This window comes from Delphinus delphis, chromosome 15 (genome assembly GCF_949987515.2).
Source record: "Delphinus delphis chromosome 15, mDelDel1.2, whole genome shotgun sequence".
Taxonomy (NCBI): Eukaryota; Metazoa; Chordata; class Mammalia; order Artiodactyla; family Delphinidae; genus Delphinus; species Delphinus delphis.
Window position 1 is genome coordinate 629,088 of NC_082697.1, and position 20,308 is coordinate 649,395.

General features: G+C 63.0%; 1 protein-coding gene across 1 annotated transcript in view; it reads left to right on the top strand.

The window, feature by feature from the left end:
- Nucleotides 1-20,308, top strand: part of KCNQ2 (potassium voltage-gated channel subfamily Q member 2) — a 53,035-nt gene that overhangs the window by 24,954 nt on the left and 7,773 nt on the right. The window contains exons 8-14 of the mRNA XM_060033270.2: nucleotides 3,092-3,186; nucleotides 4,284-4,313; nucleotides 8,895-8,963; nucleotides 9,821-9,850; nucleotides 17,497-17,684; nucleotides 18,111-18,219; nucleotides 18,644-18,775. Of these exons, the coding sequence (XP_059889253.1) occupies nucleotides 3,092-3,186; nucleotides 4,284-4,313; nucleotides 8,895-8,963; nucleotides 9,821-9,850; nucleotides 17,497-17,684; nucleotides 18,111-18,219; nucleotides 18,644-18,775 (653 nt within the window). The remainder of the gene's footprint in view (nucleotides 1-3,091; nucleotides 3,187-4,283; nucleotides 4,314-8,894; nucleotides 8,964-9,820; nucleotides 9,851-17,496; nucleotides 17,685-18,110; nucleotides 18,220-18,643; nucleotides 18,776-20,308) is intronic.

Consider the following 20,308-nt stretch of genomic DNA (forward strand, 5'->3'; position numbering starts at 1 on the left):
ACTGTCGACCCAGAATTCTGGTCTGGCAAAATTATGCTTCAAAAGAGAAATCACAGCATTCCCATAAAAACAAAAGCTGAGGGAGTTTTTAGCTAATAGACCTGCCCTACAAGAAATGCTGGAGAGGGCTCTTCAGACGGAAGTGAAAGGACCCTGGGCAGTAACTCAAGCCACACAGACACTGGTAAAGTTAACTACACAGGTAAATGTGAAAGCGAGTAGTATTATATTTTTGATTTGTAACTCATTTTTTCCCTTATATGAGTTAAAAGACAAAGGCATAAAGCAATAATCATAAATCTGTATTTCTGGGCACACAACGTAGAGGGTGTAATTTGTAACAGTTACAACATAAAGGGGGTGGACCGCGCAAGAGCAGAGTCTCTGTTCACTATTGAAGCTGAGTTGGTGTTAATTCAAACTAGATTGTTACAAATTTAAGATGGAATTAATCATAATCCCAGGGTAGCCCTTAAGAAAACAACTAAAAAATACCAGAAAAGGAAAAGAGAAGGGACTCAATAATAACTAGGAAAAAATGAAACTCTACAGAAGGCAATAATGGAGGAATTGAGAAACAAAAAATCAGCAGAAGCAAGTCCTTCCTTATAAGTAATTACTTTAAATGTAAATGGATTAAACTCCCCAATTAAAAGGTAGAGATTGGAGGAATGGATAAAAATCTATCCAACTGTACTAGATCCAAAGACGACAATACGCTGAAAGTGAAAGAATGGAAAAAGATATTCCATGCGAACAGTGACCTAGAGCTGGGTTGGCCACACTTGTATCAGACAAAATAGACAAGTTAAGACGAAGAAGGCTGTTATGTATTGATAAGAGGCAATTTATAAAGATGATTAACAATCATAAACATTTATATACTAACAACAGAGTCCTGAAACTATATGAAGCAAAAACTGACAGAATTAAAGGATGAAATAGACATTTCTACAGTAATACCTGGAGAATTCAATACCTCACTTTCAAAATGGGTAGAAAGGTATTTCCCTGGTGGCACAGTGGTTAAGAATTCACCTGCCAAGGCAGGGGACACGAGTTTGAGCCCTGGTCTGGGAAGATCCCACATGCCACGGAGCAACTAAGCCCATGCATCACAACTACTCAGCCTGCGCTCTAGAGCCCACAAGCCACAGCTACTGAGCCTGAGTGCCACAACTACTGAAGCCCATGCGCTTAGAGCCCGTGCCCCACAACAAAGAGAAGCCACTGCAATGAAGAGTAGCTCCTGTTCGCTGCAACTAGAGAAAGCCCGCAGGCAGCAGTGAAGACCCAATGCAGCCAAAGATAAATACATAAGAAAAAAAAAAGGGTAGAAAAACCAGACAAAAGATCCTAAGGAGACAGAGGACTTGAACAAACCACGACGCAGCTAGATCTGCAAACATCTGTCATTAGACATGTGTCACCAACCACAGAGGACACATCCTTCTCAAGTGCACGTGGAACGTTCCCCAGGACAGACCATGGGTTGGGCCAAAACAAGTCTCAATAGTTGGGTGCCACATCTATCCAATGAGGAAAGGACAGTCTCTTTGACGGTGGTTCTGGGATACTGGAGACCCATTTTTAAAGGAGTGAATTTTGACCCTTACCTCACACCAATACAAAATTAACTCCAAATGGATTAAAAACCTAAATGTAAGAGCTAAAACTAAAATTCTTAGTTGAAATCATGGATGTAAATCTCTATGACTTTGGTTTCTTAGATATGACACCAAAAGCACAAGCAATAAAAGAAAAAAATAAATAAGACTTTAGCAAAATTTAAAACTTCCATGCGTTAAAGGACACTATGCATAGCATCTCTTTAGAGAGTGAAAAGACAACCCACAGAATGGGAGAAAATATTTGCAAATCATACATCTGATACGGGTCTGGTATCCAAAATATATGAAGGACTCATACAGCTCAACAACAAACAGACACACAACCCAATTAAGAAATGGGCAGAGGATTTAAGTAGACATCTCCCCAAAGAAGGTACACAGATGGCTAATAAGAACATTAAAAGATGTTCAGGGGCTTCCCTGGTGGCGCAGTGGTTGAGAGTCTGCCTGCTGATGCAGGGGACGCGGGTTCGTGCCCCGGTCCGGGAAGATCCCACATACCGCGGAGCGGCTGGGCCCGTGAGCCATGGCCGCTGAGCCTGCGCGTCCGGAGCCCGTGCTCCGCAGCGGGAGAGGCCACAACAGTGAGAGGCCCGCGTACCGCAAAAAAAAAAAAAAAAAAAAAGATGTTCAACATCCTTCTTCATGAACGAAATGCGAATCAAAAGCGCTTCACATCCACCAGGAGGGCTAAAATTAAAAGAAAAAGTGTCGATGAGCATGTGGTGAAATCAGAATCCTCGTACATTGCTGGGGGGATGTGAAATGGTGCAGCCACTGTAGAAAAGTTTGGTGGTTCCTCAAAAAGTTAAACATATCACATGACCCGGGAATCCCACTCCTAGCTACACACCCAACAGAGCCGAAAACAGATGTTCGGCCAAAAAGCTTCACACAGGTGTTCGTAGCAGCACTATTCACAGGAGCTGAAAGGTGGGGACAGCTCAGACGTCCCTTGCTGGGTGAAAGGACACAGATGTGGTCCATCCATACGCCCGAATGTTGTTCAGCCTTAGAAAGAACGAGGCTCGGATGCAGGCTCCGGCAGGGATGGGCCTCGAGAACGTGCTAAAGGAAGGAGGCCAGACACAGGAGGCCACGCGCTACGATTCCATCGCTACCACCCACAGGGACCGATGCAGATTGGGGGGGGCAGGCTGGGGGCAGGAGGGGGCGGGGAGGGAAGGAAGGTGACCACGATGCCGGGTGACGGCTTCCAAGCATCAGGTAGGGCAGATGGAAGGAAAGAACCGAAGCTCCCTGCAGCCTCGCCGGGCGCTTGACCTGTGCCCCGCACCCCGCCGCGTCTCCATTCTGCAGAGGCTACTGAGGCCTGAAGGGGTGGGAGCAGCACGGGGCCTCAGTCCAGAGCCCCGTGCACGGGGATGCGCAGGGGCGAGGCCCTGGGAGAGGCCGGTGGGACCCCTTAGTGCCCAGCTGACGTCCTGTCCTCCCCGCAGTCCGCCTGGAGGTTCTACGCCACCAACCTGTCACGCACGGACCTGCACTCCACGTGGCAGTACTATGAGCGCACGGTGACCGTCCCCATGTACAGGTACCTCCCCCACCTCCCCAGCACTGCCTGTGTGCAGCCCCCTTTGTTCTTAAACCCCATTTTTCGGTTGTTGTTCATCATTTTGGTTATTTTTTGTTTCTTTTCTGTAAAATGTATGTACTTTTCAAAAAGGAATCGTGTGTGATTATTTGATTAATTTTGTTCTGTTTTCTAGTTTGCGGCTTTTATTTTTCACCTTCATTCCGCCCCCTGCTTAGTGTCCTTGCTGTCAGGTGCATAGTGTGTAAACCTTGTGACGACAGCCCCCCAGAGCTTGCGGAGGTAAATGCTAGCTGGTTCCGGGGACCGCAGCCCCTCCAGGGGGCCCCGTGTTTAGAAACAAAAGGATAACCTTGACCCTCTGACCCCCAGTGAGGGCAAGAGTCTCTGCTCAAGTAAGGAGAGCACCCCAGACCCCACAGCGAGGTCCCCACAGGGCAGAGCACAGACACCCCCAGGCGCCCTGAGGGGGAGATGAGGGGGCCGGGGAGGCCTCCCTGGGGGCCTGCGTGGTCAGCAGGCGGCTTTCCAGGCACGGCTTGTGCCCCCCGGGGTTTGTCTGTGCCAGGCTGCGGCTTAGAACAAGGTCTGAGGTGAGAAGGGCGAGGGCTGGCCAGCGTCCATGCAGGTCAGGTGCCCCCGGGCTGGGCGCTGCCCTGCCAGCCCGCCCTCCCACCTCAGGGCTGACGCTGAGCCCTGGGGCCTCTCAACCCGGGGAGTCCCCTTACCTGCCCCTGGGGGTGTCCACCCACGGAGCCCTCCCCCTGGGGCAGGGTCCTCCTGCGGGTCCCTACCTGCCACCCGCCTCTCTCGGGATCTGCCCGCTCCCTCCTCCAGCACCGTCCTACGGGCACTTTCGGGGACCCTCAGCTTCGGGGTGGTGGGGGCCTGGCGCCACCCGCTTCCCGGAACCGCTGCAGGCACTGTGCTCTCAGCCCTCCGGCCGAGGCAGGACTGACCCTCGTGCTAATTTTCTTTGTTCTGTTGTTTCCCCCACTTTCCTGGACTATTTTTTTTTCATTTTCTTTTTCTTATCCCGTTCTTTTAAAATCTTTCATTCCTTTCCCTTTGTGTGTGTGTGAAAACACTTGAAAAAGCTCGCAAACTCAAACCTACGGGGCCTCCAGGTAGGACTGCATGGGCGGAAAGCGTGTGGTGTGGTTCTGTTCTGTTGGGGACTGTTCCGGGGCCCCCCCGAGCCCACCCTGCCCAGCCTGTGGCCCCGCCTGGAGCCACATGTGCCCTCCTCGCTCCCCGGTTCCCTCTCCCGACCGCCCCTCCCCACCAGCTGCTTTCTCGTGCTGGTCTGTCTGTCCAGGTGTCCTCCGTTCCTTGTCTGCTTCCTGCCTTGTCTCAGTGGCTGGGGTCTCGCCCCACGGGCCCCACTTACTCCCAGTGCAGAGGTGGTGGAGATGGGGCATCAGCCATCCCAGCTCGGGGGCACCCCAGCCAGCGGCCCCCGGTCCTGGAAGGCAGCTCTGGGCTTGGGGTCTCCCTCTCTGCATCCGCCCCCCGCCCCGAGAGGGAGACGTGAGGCCCTGGGCGGAGGGGGCCTGCGGTCCATCCGTGTGGCCCCACTGACCGTGTCTGCCCCGCACGGCTGTCTTCCTGCTGCACTTTCAGTCTGGGGCCCCGTGCCCAGACGGGGGCGCTGCACTGCTCCACAAGGGCCCCTGTGCCTGGGGCCAGGCCCCTTTGTAGGCCCTGTGCTTCCCCTCGGAGTGGTGGTACCGTGCTGCGCCTCCCGTGGCGCCCTGCGTGGGAACCGTGTTAGGAAGGTAACCCCTCCGCTCCCAGGAGAGAAGAGGGTGCCGTGCTGGGCAGCGTAGGGCCAGGCTCCGGGGGCGGGAGGGTCCTGACCCCTCGGCATCTCCGCCCCAGCAGTGCCTGCCTTTCACCGTTGGCCACGGGCCCCACGGGCTTCGCTCAGCAGAGGGTGGTGGTGGGAGCAGCATATCCTCCCCCGTCTGCTGGCCCTGGACCCCTGGGGCTCCAGGCTGCCGGGCAGTTGGGGGGACCCTGCTTCAGAGCCCAACAGGCTCCTCCCAGACCCGGTGGCCCCCTCGGTCCATCTTCTCCAGAAGCCCCCCATCCCCTGACGTCTGTGGAAGCACCCCATCCCCACCCCGGGCCTGGGGGCTGGCCTTGTCCTCCGGAGGTGTCTGACCCCAGACTAGCCGCTGCTCGCTCCTGGGGACGCCCCCCAATGTGTCCCCCACTCCCATCGCCCACTGCACCCTCGTCCTCCACGACTGGGGCTGTGTGTGGCCCTCACGTGCGTGGTGCCTGCGCGTCTCTGTCCGCGGCCCTGCCCGTCCGTGTTCTGTCCCCTGCCTCTGTGTGTCCAAGGCATGACGTCCAACTGTGTGCCCCTACCCTGGACCTGCGTGTGTGGCGGCCGAGTGGGGCCAGCTGCCCAGGGTCTCTGTTCCAGGCCCCGTGGTGGGTGGCCAAGGGGGTGGGGAGAGCAGCTCTGTCCCGGTGTCCAGTCCTGGGGCTCTGCTGCGCCCACGGTGTGAGCCGACCTGACCGCGCAGGCCTCCTGCTAGGTCTGGACCTATGAGGACAGGAGAGACCTGGAGGGCGAGTGGGGAGGGGAGAGAGAGGGCTAGTGTTCCCAGGTTCCAGGCCTGGCCGGGCTTGGGCGGCAGAGGGAACAGAGGGGCAGGGCCGCCCCTGCTGGCCCTGGAGATGGCAGTGACTGGGGCGAGCCCGGCGGAGGGGGCACTCGGATGGGCGCTAGGGGGCGTGGCTGGGTAGAGGAGGGGTTGGGAGGGACCAAAGCAAAGCCAGACTGGCAGGTGGGCGGGGGCGGGTCAGGGCCAAGGGTGCAGGGGGGTCACAGATCCTCCTGTTTCGGAGACAGCGGGCAGTGTGAGCAGGGGAAGGACAAGGACACATCACACGAGGAGGCTGGGCATCCAGGGAGGCCCAGGGAGAGGAGGACACCAGGGACGTGGGAGGGGACAGGAGGGAGTGAGGGCTGGAGCCAGGGCTGTGTGTGTGGCGGGAGGTGGTGCTGTGTACCGGGTGAGGGTGCCCAGGATGGCTTGGACACAGGTGCACAGGAGGGACGGGGTCCCCAGGCTCAAGAAGGCCGGAGGCTCAGGATTGGGTTTGGGGGTTGGTGGGGGGGTGTCACAGAGCAGGTGGGGTGTCACAGAGCAGGTGGGGGTGTCACAGAGTAGGTGGGGTGTCACAGAGCAGGTGGGGTGTCACAGAGCAGGTGGGGGTGTCACAGAGCAGGTGGGGTGTCACAGAGCTGGTGGGGTGTCACAGAGCAGGTGGGGTGTCACAGAGCTGGTGGGGGTGTCACAGAGGTGGGGTGTCACAGAGCTGGTGGGGGTGTCACAGAGCAGGTGGGGTGTCACAGAACAGCTGGGGTGTCACAGAGCAGGTGGGGTGTCACAGAGCAGGTGGGGGTGTCACAGAGCAGATGGGGTGTCACAGAGCAGGTGGGGTGTCACAGAGCAGGTGGGGTTGTCACAGACAGTGGGATGTCACAGACAGTGGGGTGTCACAGAGCAGGTGGGGTGTCAGAGAGCAGGTGGGGGTGTCACAGAGCAAATGGGGGTGTCAGAGAGCAGGTGGGGGTGTCACAGAGCAGGTGAGGTGTCACAGAGCAGGTGGGGGTGTCACAGAGCAGGTGGGGTGTCACAGAGCAGATGGGATGTCAGAGAGCAGGTGGGGGTGTCAGAGAGCAGGTGGGGTGTCACAGAGTAGGTGGGGTGTCACAGAGCAGGTGGGGTGTCACAGAACAGGTGGGGGTGTCACAGAGCAGGTGGGGTGTCACAGCGCAGGTGGGGGTGTCACAGAGCTGGAGAGGTGTCACAGCAGGTGGGGTGTCACAGAGCAGGTGGGGTGTCACAGAGCTGGTGGGGTGTCACAGAGCAGGTGGGGTGTCACAGCTGGTGGGGCATCACAGACAGTGGGGTGTCACAGAGTATGTGGGGGTGTCACAGAGCACGTGGGGTGTCACAAACAGTGGGGTGTCACAGAGTATGTGGGGGTGTCACAGAGCAGGAGGGAGTGTCACAGAGTAGGTGAGGGTGTCACAGAACAGGTGGGGTTGTCACAGACAGTGGGATGTCACAGTGGGGTGTCACAGAGCTGGTGGGGGTGTCACAGAGCAGGTGGGATGTCACAGAGCTACCGGGGTGTCACAGAGCAGTGGGGTTGTCACAGACAGTGGGATGTCACAGACAGTGGGGTGTCACAGAGCTGGTGGGGGTGTCACAGAGCAGGTGGGGTTGTCACAGACAGTGGGGTGTCACAGAGCTGGTGGGGGTGTCACAGATCATGTGGGGTGTCACAGATCATGTGGGGTGTCACAGAGCAGGTGGGGTGTCACAGAGCTGGTGGAGGTGTCACAGAGCAGGTGGGGTGTGACAGAGCAAGGTGGGGTGTCACAGAGTAGGTGGGGTGTCACAGACAGTGGGATGTCACAGACAGTGGGGTGTCACAGAGCAGGTGGGGCGTGACAGACAATGGGATGTCACAGAGTATTTGGGGGTGTCACAGAGCAGGAGGGAGTGTCACAGAGTAGATGGGGGTGTCACAGAGCAGGTGGGGTGTCACAGAGCTGGTGGGGGTGTCACAGATCATGTGGGGTGTCACAGATCATGTGGGGTGTCACAGAGCAGGTGGGGTGTCACAGAGCAAGGTGGGGTGTCACAGAGTAGGTGGGGTGTCACAGAGCAGGTGGTGTGTCAGAGACAGTGGGATGTCAAAGTGTAAGTGGGGTGTCACACAGCAGGTGGGGTGTCACAGACAGTGGCATGTCACAGAGTAGGTGGGGGTGTCAGAGAGCAGGCGGAGTTGTCACAGCAGGTGGGGCTGGGTCAGGAAGCAGAGACCAGGGCCTGGAAACACGCAGCGTCACTGATGGCGTGGAAGCTGTGTGAGAGCCTAAGGTGGCCAGGATCCACTGGAGGAGTTGGGAGTGGGGCGGGGTTGGGGTCAGAAGTGTCCCCAGACATTGTGGGGACTCGAGTCTCGGGTGAGTCTCCTGCAGCTGGAGGTGGGAGAGCTGGCCTTCCCCAGGAATGTCCCAGGGGTACAAAACCCTCCCTGGCATCCCAGAGGGACTGTTCACCCCTCGGCTTCCTGGCCGGTGGTCGCAGCACTGAATGCTGGGCCGGCAGGCGGGCCAGGCGTGCGGCTGTCCTGGTAGGTGTGACTGCCTCTGGGAAGAGGGGCTCGGAGCGGGGCCAGGCCAGCCGTCCAGGAGGCCCGCTTGCAGCCCTGTGGGCTCTGCCCAGCACAGTCATTTCCTGTGACCTCGGCCCCACTCAGCCTTGGTAGAGCGAGTGGCTCTGTAGAGAGGGGTCTGGGAGCGCCACTATGTTGGGGGCTGGGTTTGCAACTGTGCTTCCCCTGAGGGTGTTCAGGGATTGGGAAGGGGGAGGGCGGGAGCCCCTGTCCTCCCTGCAGGACCAGCCCCACACAGGCATCCCCTCTAGGGATGGCCCGGGCCCCGCGCACTCCCAGGGCTGAGGCCCCCGGGAGGATGAAGACAGTGCCCCAGCCCCAGAGGTGGCGGCCCGGGCTCCCTGGGGTCTGCCGCCGCCGTGCACTCCTCCCCTTTTTCTGCCTGTGACGGGCACAGCCCGTGTCCCCGCGTGAGACACGGATGCTCGTGAGAGCTGGGCTGAGGGCCCCCGGGGCTCTGGCGGGCGGGGGCCCACTCACCTGTCCTCCTGCCGCAGACTGATCCCGCCGCTGAACCAGTTAGAGCTGCTTCGGAACCTCAAGAGCAAATCTGGACTCACCTTCAGGTGAGCGGGGGCGCCTGGGCTGGCACTCGGGGCACGGCGTCTCGGGGCCTGGCAAGGGGCTGGCAGCAGCAGGATGCTGGTGGTCGGGCTGCCGTGGGACCCGGTGACGCCGGTGGCTTTCCGCTTTTGCTGACCCCGGTCTCGGCTCCCATCCTGAGGGCGGCCGGGTGCGGGGTGGGCACAGAGAGGGGAGCTCCACGTGGGGCCAGGAGGCTGGTGCTCTGGCCTGAGGCGGGAAGAAGAGTCCAGCCGTGCACGTCCCTGGAGCGTCGGGTGGACACACGCGGCGGCACCTGCTGGCTCTCCCAGTCACAAACCCCGCGACTCCTCGAGCGCTTGATGCGCGAGGGGGGTGCGGAGGAGATGGGCTGGGCTGCAGGAGAGGGGAGGGGAGGGTGCCGTGACCAGGCCTGTTTGCCGACAAGGAAGGGCTCTCGGTGGGCGGAGCGGCCGAGTGGGTTGAATGGTGCCCCCCCACCGGCCCCGCAAAGACACATCCATGCCCTGGAACTGTGAACGTGACCTTATCTGGAAAAAGCCTTCGTGGGGGTGATTGAGTGAAGGACCTCAGCCGTCCTGAGCGTCCATCGTGGAGGAGCTTCCTCCACACTTCCTCTCTGAAAGTTTGTTAATGTCGGTGATTCTGATGAAAGCGCGTGTCCATAAACACGGGGCGGTAGCGACCGCAGCCTCAGAACTTCTCGTGACCCCTTCCGGATTCCCTGTCCCCTGGGACCCGCCTCCTCCGGCCCCTCACACGCAGCCCCCGGCCTGTGGGAGCTTGGGGGGTCCTCTGGGCTGTGCGCGGGGTCGGCCCGGAGGGCTGCCCGCGAGCAGGCTTGTGCTTCTGTTTGCAGGAAGGAGCCCCAGCCGGAACCATCCCCAAGGTCAGTGCCACCTGCTCCCGCTGCCTCGGCGCCTGCCCTGTGTCCTCGGGGGGCGCGGGCTGCCTCCGGGCTGTGCATGTGCCTGCGTGCTGCTGAGGGTGGCGCCCTGCCTGCTGGTGATGTGGGCCCTTAAATCACGCTTCCCGTGGCCACGCCCCTCCCCAGGCCCCGGGCCTGCTCAGCAGCTGAGGGGCAGCTCCTGCCCTCCTGTGACTGTAGCCCCGCGGACTGGACGCGGGGGGCTTCCGGGGGAGCAGTCCTACCAGCTCCAGCACAGGGCCTGGGCTGTTCTGAGCCGAGGGCGACCCAGGTGGACACTCCCACGGGGTGTCCCCCCGACACTGCAGGTCAGGGTCAGACGGCGGGAGGAGGGGCAGCTCTGAGGAGGGGTCTTCGCATCACCCCGGTCAGGTCTCGGTTTGTGGAAGGTTCTCGAGGAGTGGGAGAGGGTCCCCTTCGGGGCAGGGTCTCCTGCCCTGCTTCGCAAGCCCTCGGTGGGGACCGGTCTCCCCCTCCCTGGGTCTGTCCAGGCCCCTGCGGTTCTGTTTGCTTTAGGCGAGCTCGAGGCTGGGCCCCCAGATGGGGACTCGCAGGGATCATTTCTGCTGGAGGCAGAGGAGGGGTGGCAGCACCCTGCTGTTTTCCTAGTGTTGGAAAAAAACCCCAGACCAGTTCACAACGTTCAAGTTGGTGACCTCCAGCCCGTCCGCGTATCGCTGTGTACCTCTGAGCTCAGGGTCCCCCGGCGCCCCGTCTACACCTGCAGAGGGAGCCCTGTCCCCGAGGCCGTGGGCCAGAGACGCTGCCTGCCCACATTAGTGCCCTCCTGGATCAGAGGCGGCTCAGCTGGCTGCCCAGCTGGGGAGGCGTTGGGCTGAGCCCACCCTCGGCAGCCATCGGAAGGGGGCACGTGTCCCCACCCCCACGTCCCCAAAGGGGGCTGTCAGCTGGGGCCTGGGGTCGGAAAGGTCGGCAGCGCTTCTGCCCCGAAGCAGCCCAAAGAGCAGCAGTGGTGAACCCCTCAGACCTGGACCAGAGCGGGTTCAGCCCAGGCAGCGACCTCTGTTTTCCTGGGCAGGCTGGGAGCGAGGGGGCCCGACGCAGGGCTGTGGTCAGGGCGGGCGGGGAGGGGCGTGCAGCAGGGCCTCGCGTGCTTTGTGGGATCCCGTCGGTGCTGCCATCTGCCCCTTCCGTGAGCCCCGGGACCCTGAGGCCGGGGAGGCGGCGCGGCTGCCCGTGGCTCGGCCGGGGTGGGCGCCTCTCTGGCCCTCGGCGCGGCCCGCCCACCCGTCCGGCCCCTCCGGCCTGACGCGGCTTCCTGTGCTCGTCGCCCTGCTTTATCTCCTCTCCCGACAATTTTCGTCTCAGCCTCTCTCTCTCTCTCTCTCCTCTCCTGCCCTCCCTCCCCCAATCTGGAAAATCTTGCCTGCCCCCCAAGTGCCTTTAATCATGTCACTGCCCTTCTCGGGCCCCTTTCACGTCTGCTCTGTCTTTGGGGATGAGGTGCTGACCCTGAAAGCAGGACTCAAGGTGAGGATACGCGGGAGCCCCCCGGCTCTCCGGCACGTTCTGTGGCTCCCCCCGCCCCCCCGCTTCCTGCTCCTCCCTCCCTCCCCTCGTGTCCATGTGTCCCTGCCTGTGACCCAGCGGCTTCCCCTGGGGGCCCCGGGCCGAGGCCCTGGGACAGAGGCCCTGCCCCTCCTGGATGCACACCGGTCAGCCAGGAAACAGGTGGCATTTCTGTTCCCTGACTGGAGCAGCCGTGAGCCCCTTTGTAGCGCCCAGTGCATAGTAGGTCTGCAGGAAATGAGCCTGCCACAGGACCCACGGCAGGGTGGGCCTGGCCCTGGGCTGCCTGGTGAGGGGACCCTGTCCCGTGAAGCACAGGTGGACGGGGTGGACGCAGGGACCCTCCCTCAGCTGCCGTGAGAGCCCCGGTCCTGGCTCAGGATGGGGGCGTGCCCCGTGGCTGTGTGGGCGTCAGACCAAGGTGTGGGGCTGGGGGCGGGGCAGGCGGGGGTCTCAGGCTGTGCTGCTCTGGGTGTGGCTCTGACCTGCCCTTTGACCCACCCCATTTCTGACTGCCCCCGCCCCTCCCATGCCTGGGGGAGCCCCTGTGCCCCAGCCGCTTTGCCCCTGTCCTGTGGCTCCCCTCTTCGTCGCGGGGGGCAGTGTGCCGTGTTCGGGTGCGTGTCTGTCCAGTCTGGTCTTGGTGAGTGTCCGTTGGCGCCTCTTCCACCCTCTCGAGCCCGGGCACCCAGGCTTGCCTGCTGGCAGTTCTGATGGGGTGAAGCTCCACTTGGCTGCTGTGGGCAGGAAACCCCAGCGCCAGCCTGGAACCCAGAGGCAACGGGCTGGAGTTGGGGCTCCTCGCCCCCTCGAAGCAGAGGGGCAGTGCTGGGGGGGGCCAGGCCACCAGCAGCCCACCTCCCCCCGCTCCGTCCCACTCTCAGGCCGCGCTGTCTCATGCCGGAGCCGCTGGCCGCGTGAGGCTGTTTAAGTTTTCGTTACAATTAAAGACAGTCACTGCGGTTAGAGAGCCTCTCCCCGGTCTCGTGCGCTTGGGAGCCAGGCGTGGGCGGTCACCTAGGAAACGGTGGGTTCGGCTGTGCTGGGCTGTGGGCGGGTGAGCGCAGCGAAGCTGGTCAAGGTGGGGGCTTGGAAGACCCCGCCCCGCTTGGTCCTCTTTCCCTGGGGAGGAGCCTCCAGGTGGGGCGGGGCGGGGCGGGCCTGGGGACCCCTGGGGGGAGCTGGCCATGGGGATCCCAGTCTTTAGGCTCCTTATCTGTCCTGCAGGCCCTGGTGGGGCTGTGGCTGCCTCGGGGGTGCACTCTGGAAGAGAACGTTTGCCCTACATTTGAGGGGCTCCTGCTGGCAGGGGGGGTCCAAGTCCTGGGGAGGTCTGCCCCCATGTGGGTGCACTCGGTGGACAGCTGGACCCCAGCTCCCTCCACCCGGGGCCGACCTCTAGTTAGTTTTGTTCTACAACCCGAAGTGACTGGGGAAGGTCCCACTGGGGAAGCACGCACGCTCGCAGGGGACTGCGTGCAGGGCGAGGCCGGGGCGGCCGAGCGAGGGCTCCTTGAGGAGACTTGACCTTGGCTTGCTGGCGTCAGTGGGGAGATCCTTGTCTGGACGCTGGCAGGTGCCGTCGGTGTTTACGTGAACGTGGGGACACTGAACACGTTTGTGAGTCGAGACCGCTGGCCGCGTCTGGGTTCGTCAGGCACAGAGTTTGAGAACCGCGGTCTCAGAAGCAAAGGTGGGGGCAGAGAGCGAGGCCCCGGGGAAGTGAAGGGTTTCCTGAAGCTCTTGCTGGTTCTTCTCATTTTTGATTACAAGTTTTCAGGTTCTAGTGCAGAGCTGAGTCTTGGGCCTTTGGGGAGGTTCTTGGGCAGGGTGACCACGGGCAGCGTCTCCTGAAGGGCCGCCCGCAGGTCCGTCTCTGCCCTCAGCACGGGGTGGACTTCACCCAAGGCCCGACCTTGGCGGCCCTTTCAAGTCCAGGAGCCCCAAGCCCCCTTCTCCTTAGCTCCCCTCCAGGGAGGGGCAGCCACTGCCTTCTGGGTAAACCGAGGCCACTTCTGATCGGGACGCTGGCTGGGTTGGTTTGTGAAGCAGAACTTGCACGTTTTTCCTCTGAAACGTGAGCCTTCTGGAATCCTGTTCCTCTAGAACCAGCACAGCCTCAGCCCATGTATTATTTTTGTTGTTGGCATGAATATACCAAAAAAAAATAATACATCTTTTGAAAGACGTGGCCCCAAACTGACGCTGGGAGGAAAAGGTATTTTTGGAGGAAAAAACTGGGATTTGTTTCTTTTTCTCTCCAAAAATAGGGACTACTTTTTTTCCAGGCCGACGGAGGACTTTATGCGCGGCTCCCTTGTTCTCCTCGCTCAGACGCGAACTCTGTAGCGGGTGCGGCTTGAGCACAGAGCCGCCCCGGGTGGTTGGTGCCTCGTGTCCCTGCGCCTCCTGCCCGCGCGCCCGGCCCAGGCTCCCTCTGGTCGCGTTGGGTCGCCGGCGCCCCCGGGACTAACTGTCCTCTCCTCATTTCCAGTAAAGGCAGACGGTGCACAGAGTCCCTGTGTGGATGCTGCCCAGGACACGCTAGGTACCTCAGACACGTCGCTCGGACGACCATTGCTGCACGGCTCTTGTCCCCCTCCCGCTCCAAGCACTTTGCTTATTAGAGGTTCTAGATGCGCCAGGGAGAGGCTGCCGCCCGCCCGGCCCCCCAGGCCCCGATTCTGATTGGCAGCTCGCCTCCCGGCCCCCCAGGCCCCGACTCTGATTGGCAGCTCGCCGCCCGGCCCCCCAGGCCCCGACTCTGATTGGCAGCTCGCCGCCCGGCCCCCCAGGCCCCGACTCTGATTGGCAGCTCGCCTCCCGGCCCCTTGGTGGAGCCCTAGGCCCCCTCTGGCTCCAGACGACCAACCGCCTGGGTGACGGTGGCCATGGAGCTGTAACCCCTTTCCTTCTCCCCATGCCAAACGATGCCGTGCTCCAAGCAGGAGGGGGGCCGGCCAGGGGCTCTGAAAACCAGAAAGGGCGCCTTCAGGGGCCTGACTGCTCTCCCGCGAGCCTTTTTTCCACGGCTCGTCCATCTAGCACCTCTACTACGCACGGGAGGGCCGCTGCCCTCAACCCGGAGCCCGCCCGCCCGCCGGGAGGCAGCTCTGTCGTGTGTGTGCCCGCTCCCCGCGGTCCTGGCACACCAGACACACCGGAAAGCCAGAGGTCCATGGCTCCCCCTCCCACGTGCAGGCCTGGTTTAGGGCAGGCTGGAAACGGGTCGGTGAAAGGCCGCCCGATCTCTGCCCCGTGGGCTCCCTGACTGCCGGCACGTTTCCTCTCTCTGTCCCCTCTCTGCTCTCGGGGGTGTGGAAGCGTCTGTCCTCTTGCTTGCTCTGGGGCCCCCTCCTGCCCGCCCCTCCCTGCCCCGTGCGGCCCTGCAGGTGCTGGCAGCTGCACTCACCGGTCATCGTGTGCATGTGGTCCGTGATGGCCCCGGAAGCAGGGGTGCCGAGCGGCGGGCGTGGGGAGGGGCCGGGCAGCAGGGTCGGGGCTCCAGGGCGGCGGCATGCTTGCACATCTGCATCCGTGCATGCTCTGAACCCTTCTCGCCCTCGAGAGGGGCCCGGAGGGTCGCCTGCCCCACCTGCCCGTGCTGCCTGTGTGTTCCCGACGTAAGGCCCCGTGGGGGAGGCTCTTGCGGCCCCGGGAGGGGAGATGTGGGGCCCCGGCAGAAGCCGTCCTGCTTGCCCAGAGCTGGCGTCCAGGGTGCTTCTGGCCACAGGCTGGCCGGTCGGGTCGGGGGCCGTGATCAGGCTGCCCGGGAACCGGAAAGGCCAGAGGTGCCCGTGGCCGGGCCAGGAGCCCAGGCCTCACTTGGCCCTGCCGTGTGCGTCTCACGGACGTCACTTCGTCCCCGCCCCCCCGCCTTCCCTGGGCGTCCGCAGTCCAGCGGTGGGCCAGGCGGCTCTCTCTGGACGCCGGCTCCTTCCCCGCTGAGCTGGGCCCCGGCCGGCCGTGCAGACCAGGGTGCAGCCGCGCTCAGCCGGGGCCCCCGCTCGCCTGTCCCCGTTGATGGCTGGTGTCACTTGTTGGGAATTTGCCCTGGGGAGGGTAGCAGGCAGGGGAGGAGAGGCTGGGCCTCGCTTTCTCCCCAGACCCTCCTGAGCTTGGCCCTGGCCCCGTGTCAATGCCCCTCACTTGGAAGGTGGGCTGGCCTGTGCTCTTTCCTGGGGGCGGGCTGCCGGAGCCCCGTCCCGCGCATGCTTCTGTCCTTGGCTTGTGAGGTGACGTAGGGTCTCTCTCGACACCTGCAGGACCGTCGGCGTTCGGGCATCTGGAGTTGAGGCGGGCCTGGGGTGGCTGGGGGCCGCGTGCCTGTGAGCCCTGAGCTGTGATGAGCGTGGAGGTCCAGACAGCCACCCGTGGCCTCCTCCAGCAGGGCACCCCTCCCCGGTCTGAGCAGTCTGAGAGCCAGGGACGGCAGGGCCAGGCCAAGGCCAGGGAAGGCTCCTTCCTGGGGCTCTGTCATCGCGGTCCGCTGCGTGGGCCCAAGTTCTGGGGGCCCCAGCAGTCCTGGCTTGGTGGGGCCCTTGTTTCACGGTCTCCCTGGACCAGCTGGTGGTCTCCTTCGGGAGCAAAGGGAGGAGAGGGTTATCTTCATAGCAGCCTCCACAGCCTGGCTCTGCTACCTGTCGGTCCCCCCCGTCTGGGCCTCGTGCCGGGCACAGCAGTCACAGGCTGGCGGACACCCGGCTCCTGTGTTCACGGGGTCTCTGAAGGAGCCACCCCGCTGAGTGGGCTCCACGCCTCGGGCCTGAGAACCAGCACAGATGGTCTTGGCTGCCTGGGGGCTGGTGGGCAGGGGCAGGGGCACCGTCCTGGACCGCAGTGTGCGGGCTGGCCGGACCAGGCCACGGGCTGCTTCTTGTCCACGGTGGGTCATTTCTGCGCCGTCTAACGACATGTCTCTGCTGTGGGTCCCCTTCGGGCCGATGGAAGCAGCTGACCCGGGCCATCTGCGGTGGGGCTGGTGCTGTCTGAGGGATTAGCTGGTGGTGGGAGCTTCCCAGCGACAGCAGAGGCCCTGCCAGACACCCATGCGGGCTGGTCCCAGGCCCCAGGGCGGCGCAGAGGCCCCTCGGGAGGTTCTGAGTGTGGCCCCTGAGTGTGGTGGCGTGAGTGGGCTCATGGGGGCCTCACTCTCCTCCTGGGCAGATGGTGGAAACTGTCCACGGGAGGAAATGAGTGGCCGCCTGGCCCCGGGCCTGACCGCACCCTGACCAGAGACCGCCCTTGTCTCCTGCCTGCTGCCTGGAGGGTGTTAGAACCAACAAACGTGGGGTGTCAGACCCGTCTCCATGGTTACCAAGAGACGGGGCAACGAGGCCCAAAGACCCTCACGGGGCTGTGGCTGTACGGCCATGGTCGCCCCCTGTCTGCGGCCTCGGGCCGGGGCTCGGCCGGCACCCGTAGCATCCCTCTGGAAGTGTGGACGTTCCGTTCCTGGCCGTGTCCTGGCGGGGGGTGCAGCCTGTGCGCCCTGGGTGGAGATGAGGGGGGAGACCCTGGCCCTCATGCTGCTCTCCGTGCTCCCCGCCCCCCGACCTGTTTCGCCAGGCAGCTCCCTGGGGTTCGGCCGAGGGGCCCGGGGGCCAGCTGCAGCCCTCACCCTCCTGAGCTGGGGCGGTTACGGGGGTGGAGGGCAGGCACGGTAGCTGCTGGAGTGGCCGGGGGCCCTCAGGAGGTGCCCAGGGAAGAGCCGTCATCGCCCAGGGCGTTTGAAGAGGGAGCCCTGGTTGACGGTGTGGCGAGGTCTCAGGCACCTTTTGGTGGTAGCTGAAGGTGATTTCAGAGTCCACTGACCACTCACCGGCCAGACTGAGTGCTGAGCGGGCCCCGGAGAGCCTGTGGTGGAGCTGACCTGTCCCCGCTCGCCCTAGCGACCCTCCTGCCCCGGCCCGTGCTCCATCCCACGGCCAGGGCACCCCGTCCTCCCACCAGGAGCCAGCGGGAGCGAGTGTTCTTTGCAGAGTGACCTCTCTTGCTGTCTTTCTGTGTGTCTGTCCGTCTGTCGGTTCTCGCGGGAGCAGTCAGAAGGTCAGTTTGAAAGACCGTGTCTTCTCCAGCCCCCGCGGCGTGGCTGCCAAGGGCAAGGGGTCCCCTCAGGCCCAGACCGTCCGGCGGTCGCCCAGCGCCGACCAGAGCCTGGAGGACAGCCCAAGCAAGGTGCCCAAGAGCTGGAGCTTCGGGGAGCGCGGCCGCGCGCGGCAGGCCTTCCGCGCCAGGGGCGCCGCTTCCCGGCAGAACTCGGAAGGTGGGTCGGGCAGCCCTCGAGTTGGGGTTTGCTGTCCTGGAGCTCCATGCGGTGGGGCCACACGGGCTTGTCCTCTTGCGTCGGGCTCTGCTCCCCGAGCTCCGTGCTTGCCAGGCCCACCCGTGGAGCTGGTGCCGGCGCATCACTGCTTGTACGGCTGACGCTCCCCGAGTGCTCTGTGTGGACGTATCCCACCTTGCCCTTCTGTCTGTGCACAGGGGTGCCCTCTTACACCCTTGTGGTGGTTGCTCCCTGAGGAGCACAGTGGAGGGAAGCAGGCTGGAAAAGCAGGACGGGGGCGGGCTGGAGTGTGGCTGTGCCCGGCGGAGGCCCCCTCGGACACGTGTGCGCTGTGGGGCCGGAACACTAGGCCCCCTCCATCCCGGGGGTGGCCCAGCCCCTCACGGGCTGTGTCCTTCCACCCAGAAGCAAGTCTCCCAGGGGAGGACATTGTGGACGACAACAAGAGCTGCAACTGCGAGTTTGTGACGGAGGATCTGACCCCGGGCCTCAAAGTCAGCATCAGGGCCGTGTGGTGAGGACCCGGCGGGCTCCCTCGCAGAGTCGTCCACGGACGCGGGGCCTTGGGGGGCTGGTGTGAGGGCACGCGCTCGGGAGGGATGCCTCGCGGCCGACACCCCTTCAGTCTGGCCCCCGCGGCTCACGAGGCACCTGCCGTCCCAGCCATCGCCTGCGTCCCAGGTGCCGGGTGCCCAAGGCTGCTAGTAGACGGCTGGGAGCTGCCGCGGCACAGGGGTTTCTGGGTGGACACGGGTCCTCTGCGCAGCGGGGCCCAAGTGTGGCTGGGGTACGAGACAGGTGGGTGGCCCAGATGACAGGGCCGAGTCATCCAGCAGATGTTCTCGGAGGTGCTGGGCGGGCCAAGGCAGGTGGACGCTGGGGGGCTGCCTTCGGTGGTCTGTGCCCAGGGCTCACAGCCTGCCGACCACCCCCTCCAGTGTCATGCGGTTCCTGGTGTCCAAGCGCAAGTTCAAGGAGAGCCTGCGGCCCTACGACGTGATGGACGTGATTGAGCAGTACTCGGCCGGCCACCTGGACATGCTATCCCGCATCAAAAACCTGCAGTCCAGGCAAGAGCACCTCCCCCGCCTGCTGGTCCCGGGGGCGTGGGGCGGGTCCTCCGGGCCGAAGAAGCCGGGTGGGGGTAGGGACGGGGCGTGGCGCAGGCAAGAGCACCTCCCCCGCCTGCCTGGGCCGCGGGGCATGGAGCGGGGTCCTCCAGGCCGAAGCCGGGTGAGGGGTAGGGACGGGGGCGTGGCGCAGCTGCACACTCCTGCCAGAGGTCCAGGCAAGAGCACCTCCACCGCCTGCCTGGGCCCCGGGGCATGGAGCGGCGTCCTCCAGGCCGAAGCCGGGTGGGGGGTAGGGACGGGGGCGTGGTGCAGGCAAGAGCACCTCCCCCGCCTGCTGGGCCCGGGGGCGTGGAGCGGCGTCCTCCGGGCCAAACCCGGGTGGGGTAGGGACAGGGGCGTGGCGCAGCTGCACACTCCTGCCAGAGGTGGGGCGGCAACGCGCTGTGGGCGCAGCGGCTGGCCCCGCTAGCTGCCACATCTGGGCCCTTCCTCTCCGGCCCCGCGTGGGCTTTCTCCCATGTCCTCGTGTGGCCTGTTTTTAACCTTTCTGTTGTCTCTCTCTTCTCTCCTGCCCGTGCTGCGGTGGGCAAGCGTGTATGTGTTGTGCGCACACACGGGCGTGCACATGCACATGTGTGAATGCACGTGTGTGCTTGCACGTGTTCAGGCCTCGGGTGCACGTGTGTGTACACGTGTATGTGTACAAGTGCATGCATGTGCATGTGTGCACAGGGGTGCAACACATGTTTTGGCAAACATGTGTGGGTGCGCGCATGTGTCTGTGTGTGCTGTGCCACGTGTGTCGTGTGCCCACGCACGTATGTTGCCCATGTGTGCCCGTGTGTGTTGGGGAGAGGAGTTAGTTCTGTTGAGAGGTGAAGGTGCAGGTTTCCGTGGGCCCATCAGGCAGCAGTTAGGCCACGTGGCACCTGTTCCTCCAGACGGAGGGCTGGTCGTCCCTCCCCACCGCACAGACGGAGTCCCACGGCCGGAGCAGGCGGTGGGGCTGGACATGTGCCTGGTGGGCCGCAGCCGGGCACACGCTGGCGCTGCCATCTCTGGCTGCACGTGAGCACTGGCTTGCTCACCCCAGCAGTCAGCCGTACACACGTGTGTACAGACACAGCAAGGACCCAGGACATGCACACACACAGACCCATGTCCACTCCCGCATGCCCACGTGTGCCAGCACACATGTGTACACACGTAGCCGTGCTCTAGCCTTGTGCTCACACGTGTGTCCTATAGGACCGACACGCACACCGAGCACGTGTGTGCTCGTAGGCACGCACCATACACACAGACGGGCGGGCGCACACGTGTGTCTGGTGCCTGGGAGGAGGCCCGTGGCTGTCGTGGGTCTCTCCTGGAATGGACCCTGCCTTCCTGCCGGTCAGGCCCCTCCTGGGGTCCCTCCAATGAGGCGGCTGCCGGTTCTCTGGCCCTGAAGCCTAGGCCCTGGCCGTGGGGGTCTGGGTGGTTGGGGCGGTCCTGGGGGTCAGCCCAGATCCCAGCCCCATGGCAGGTGGC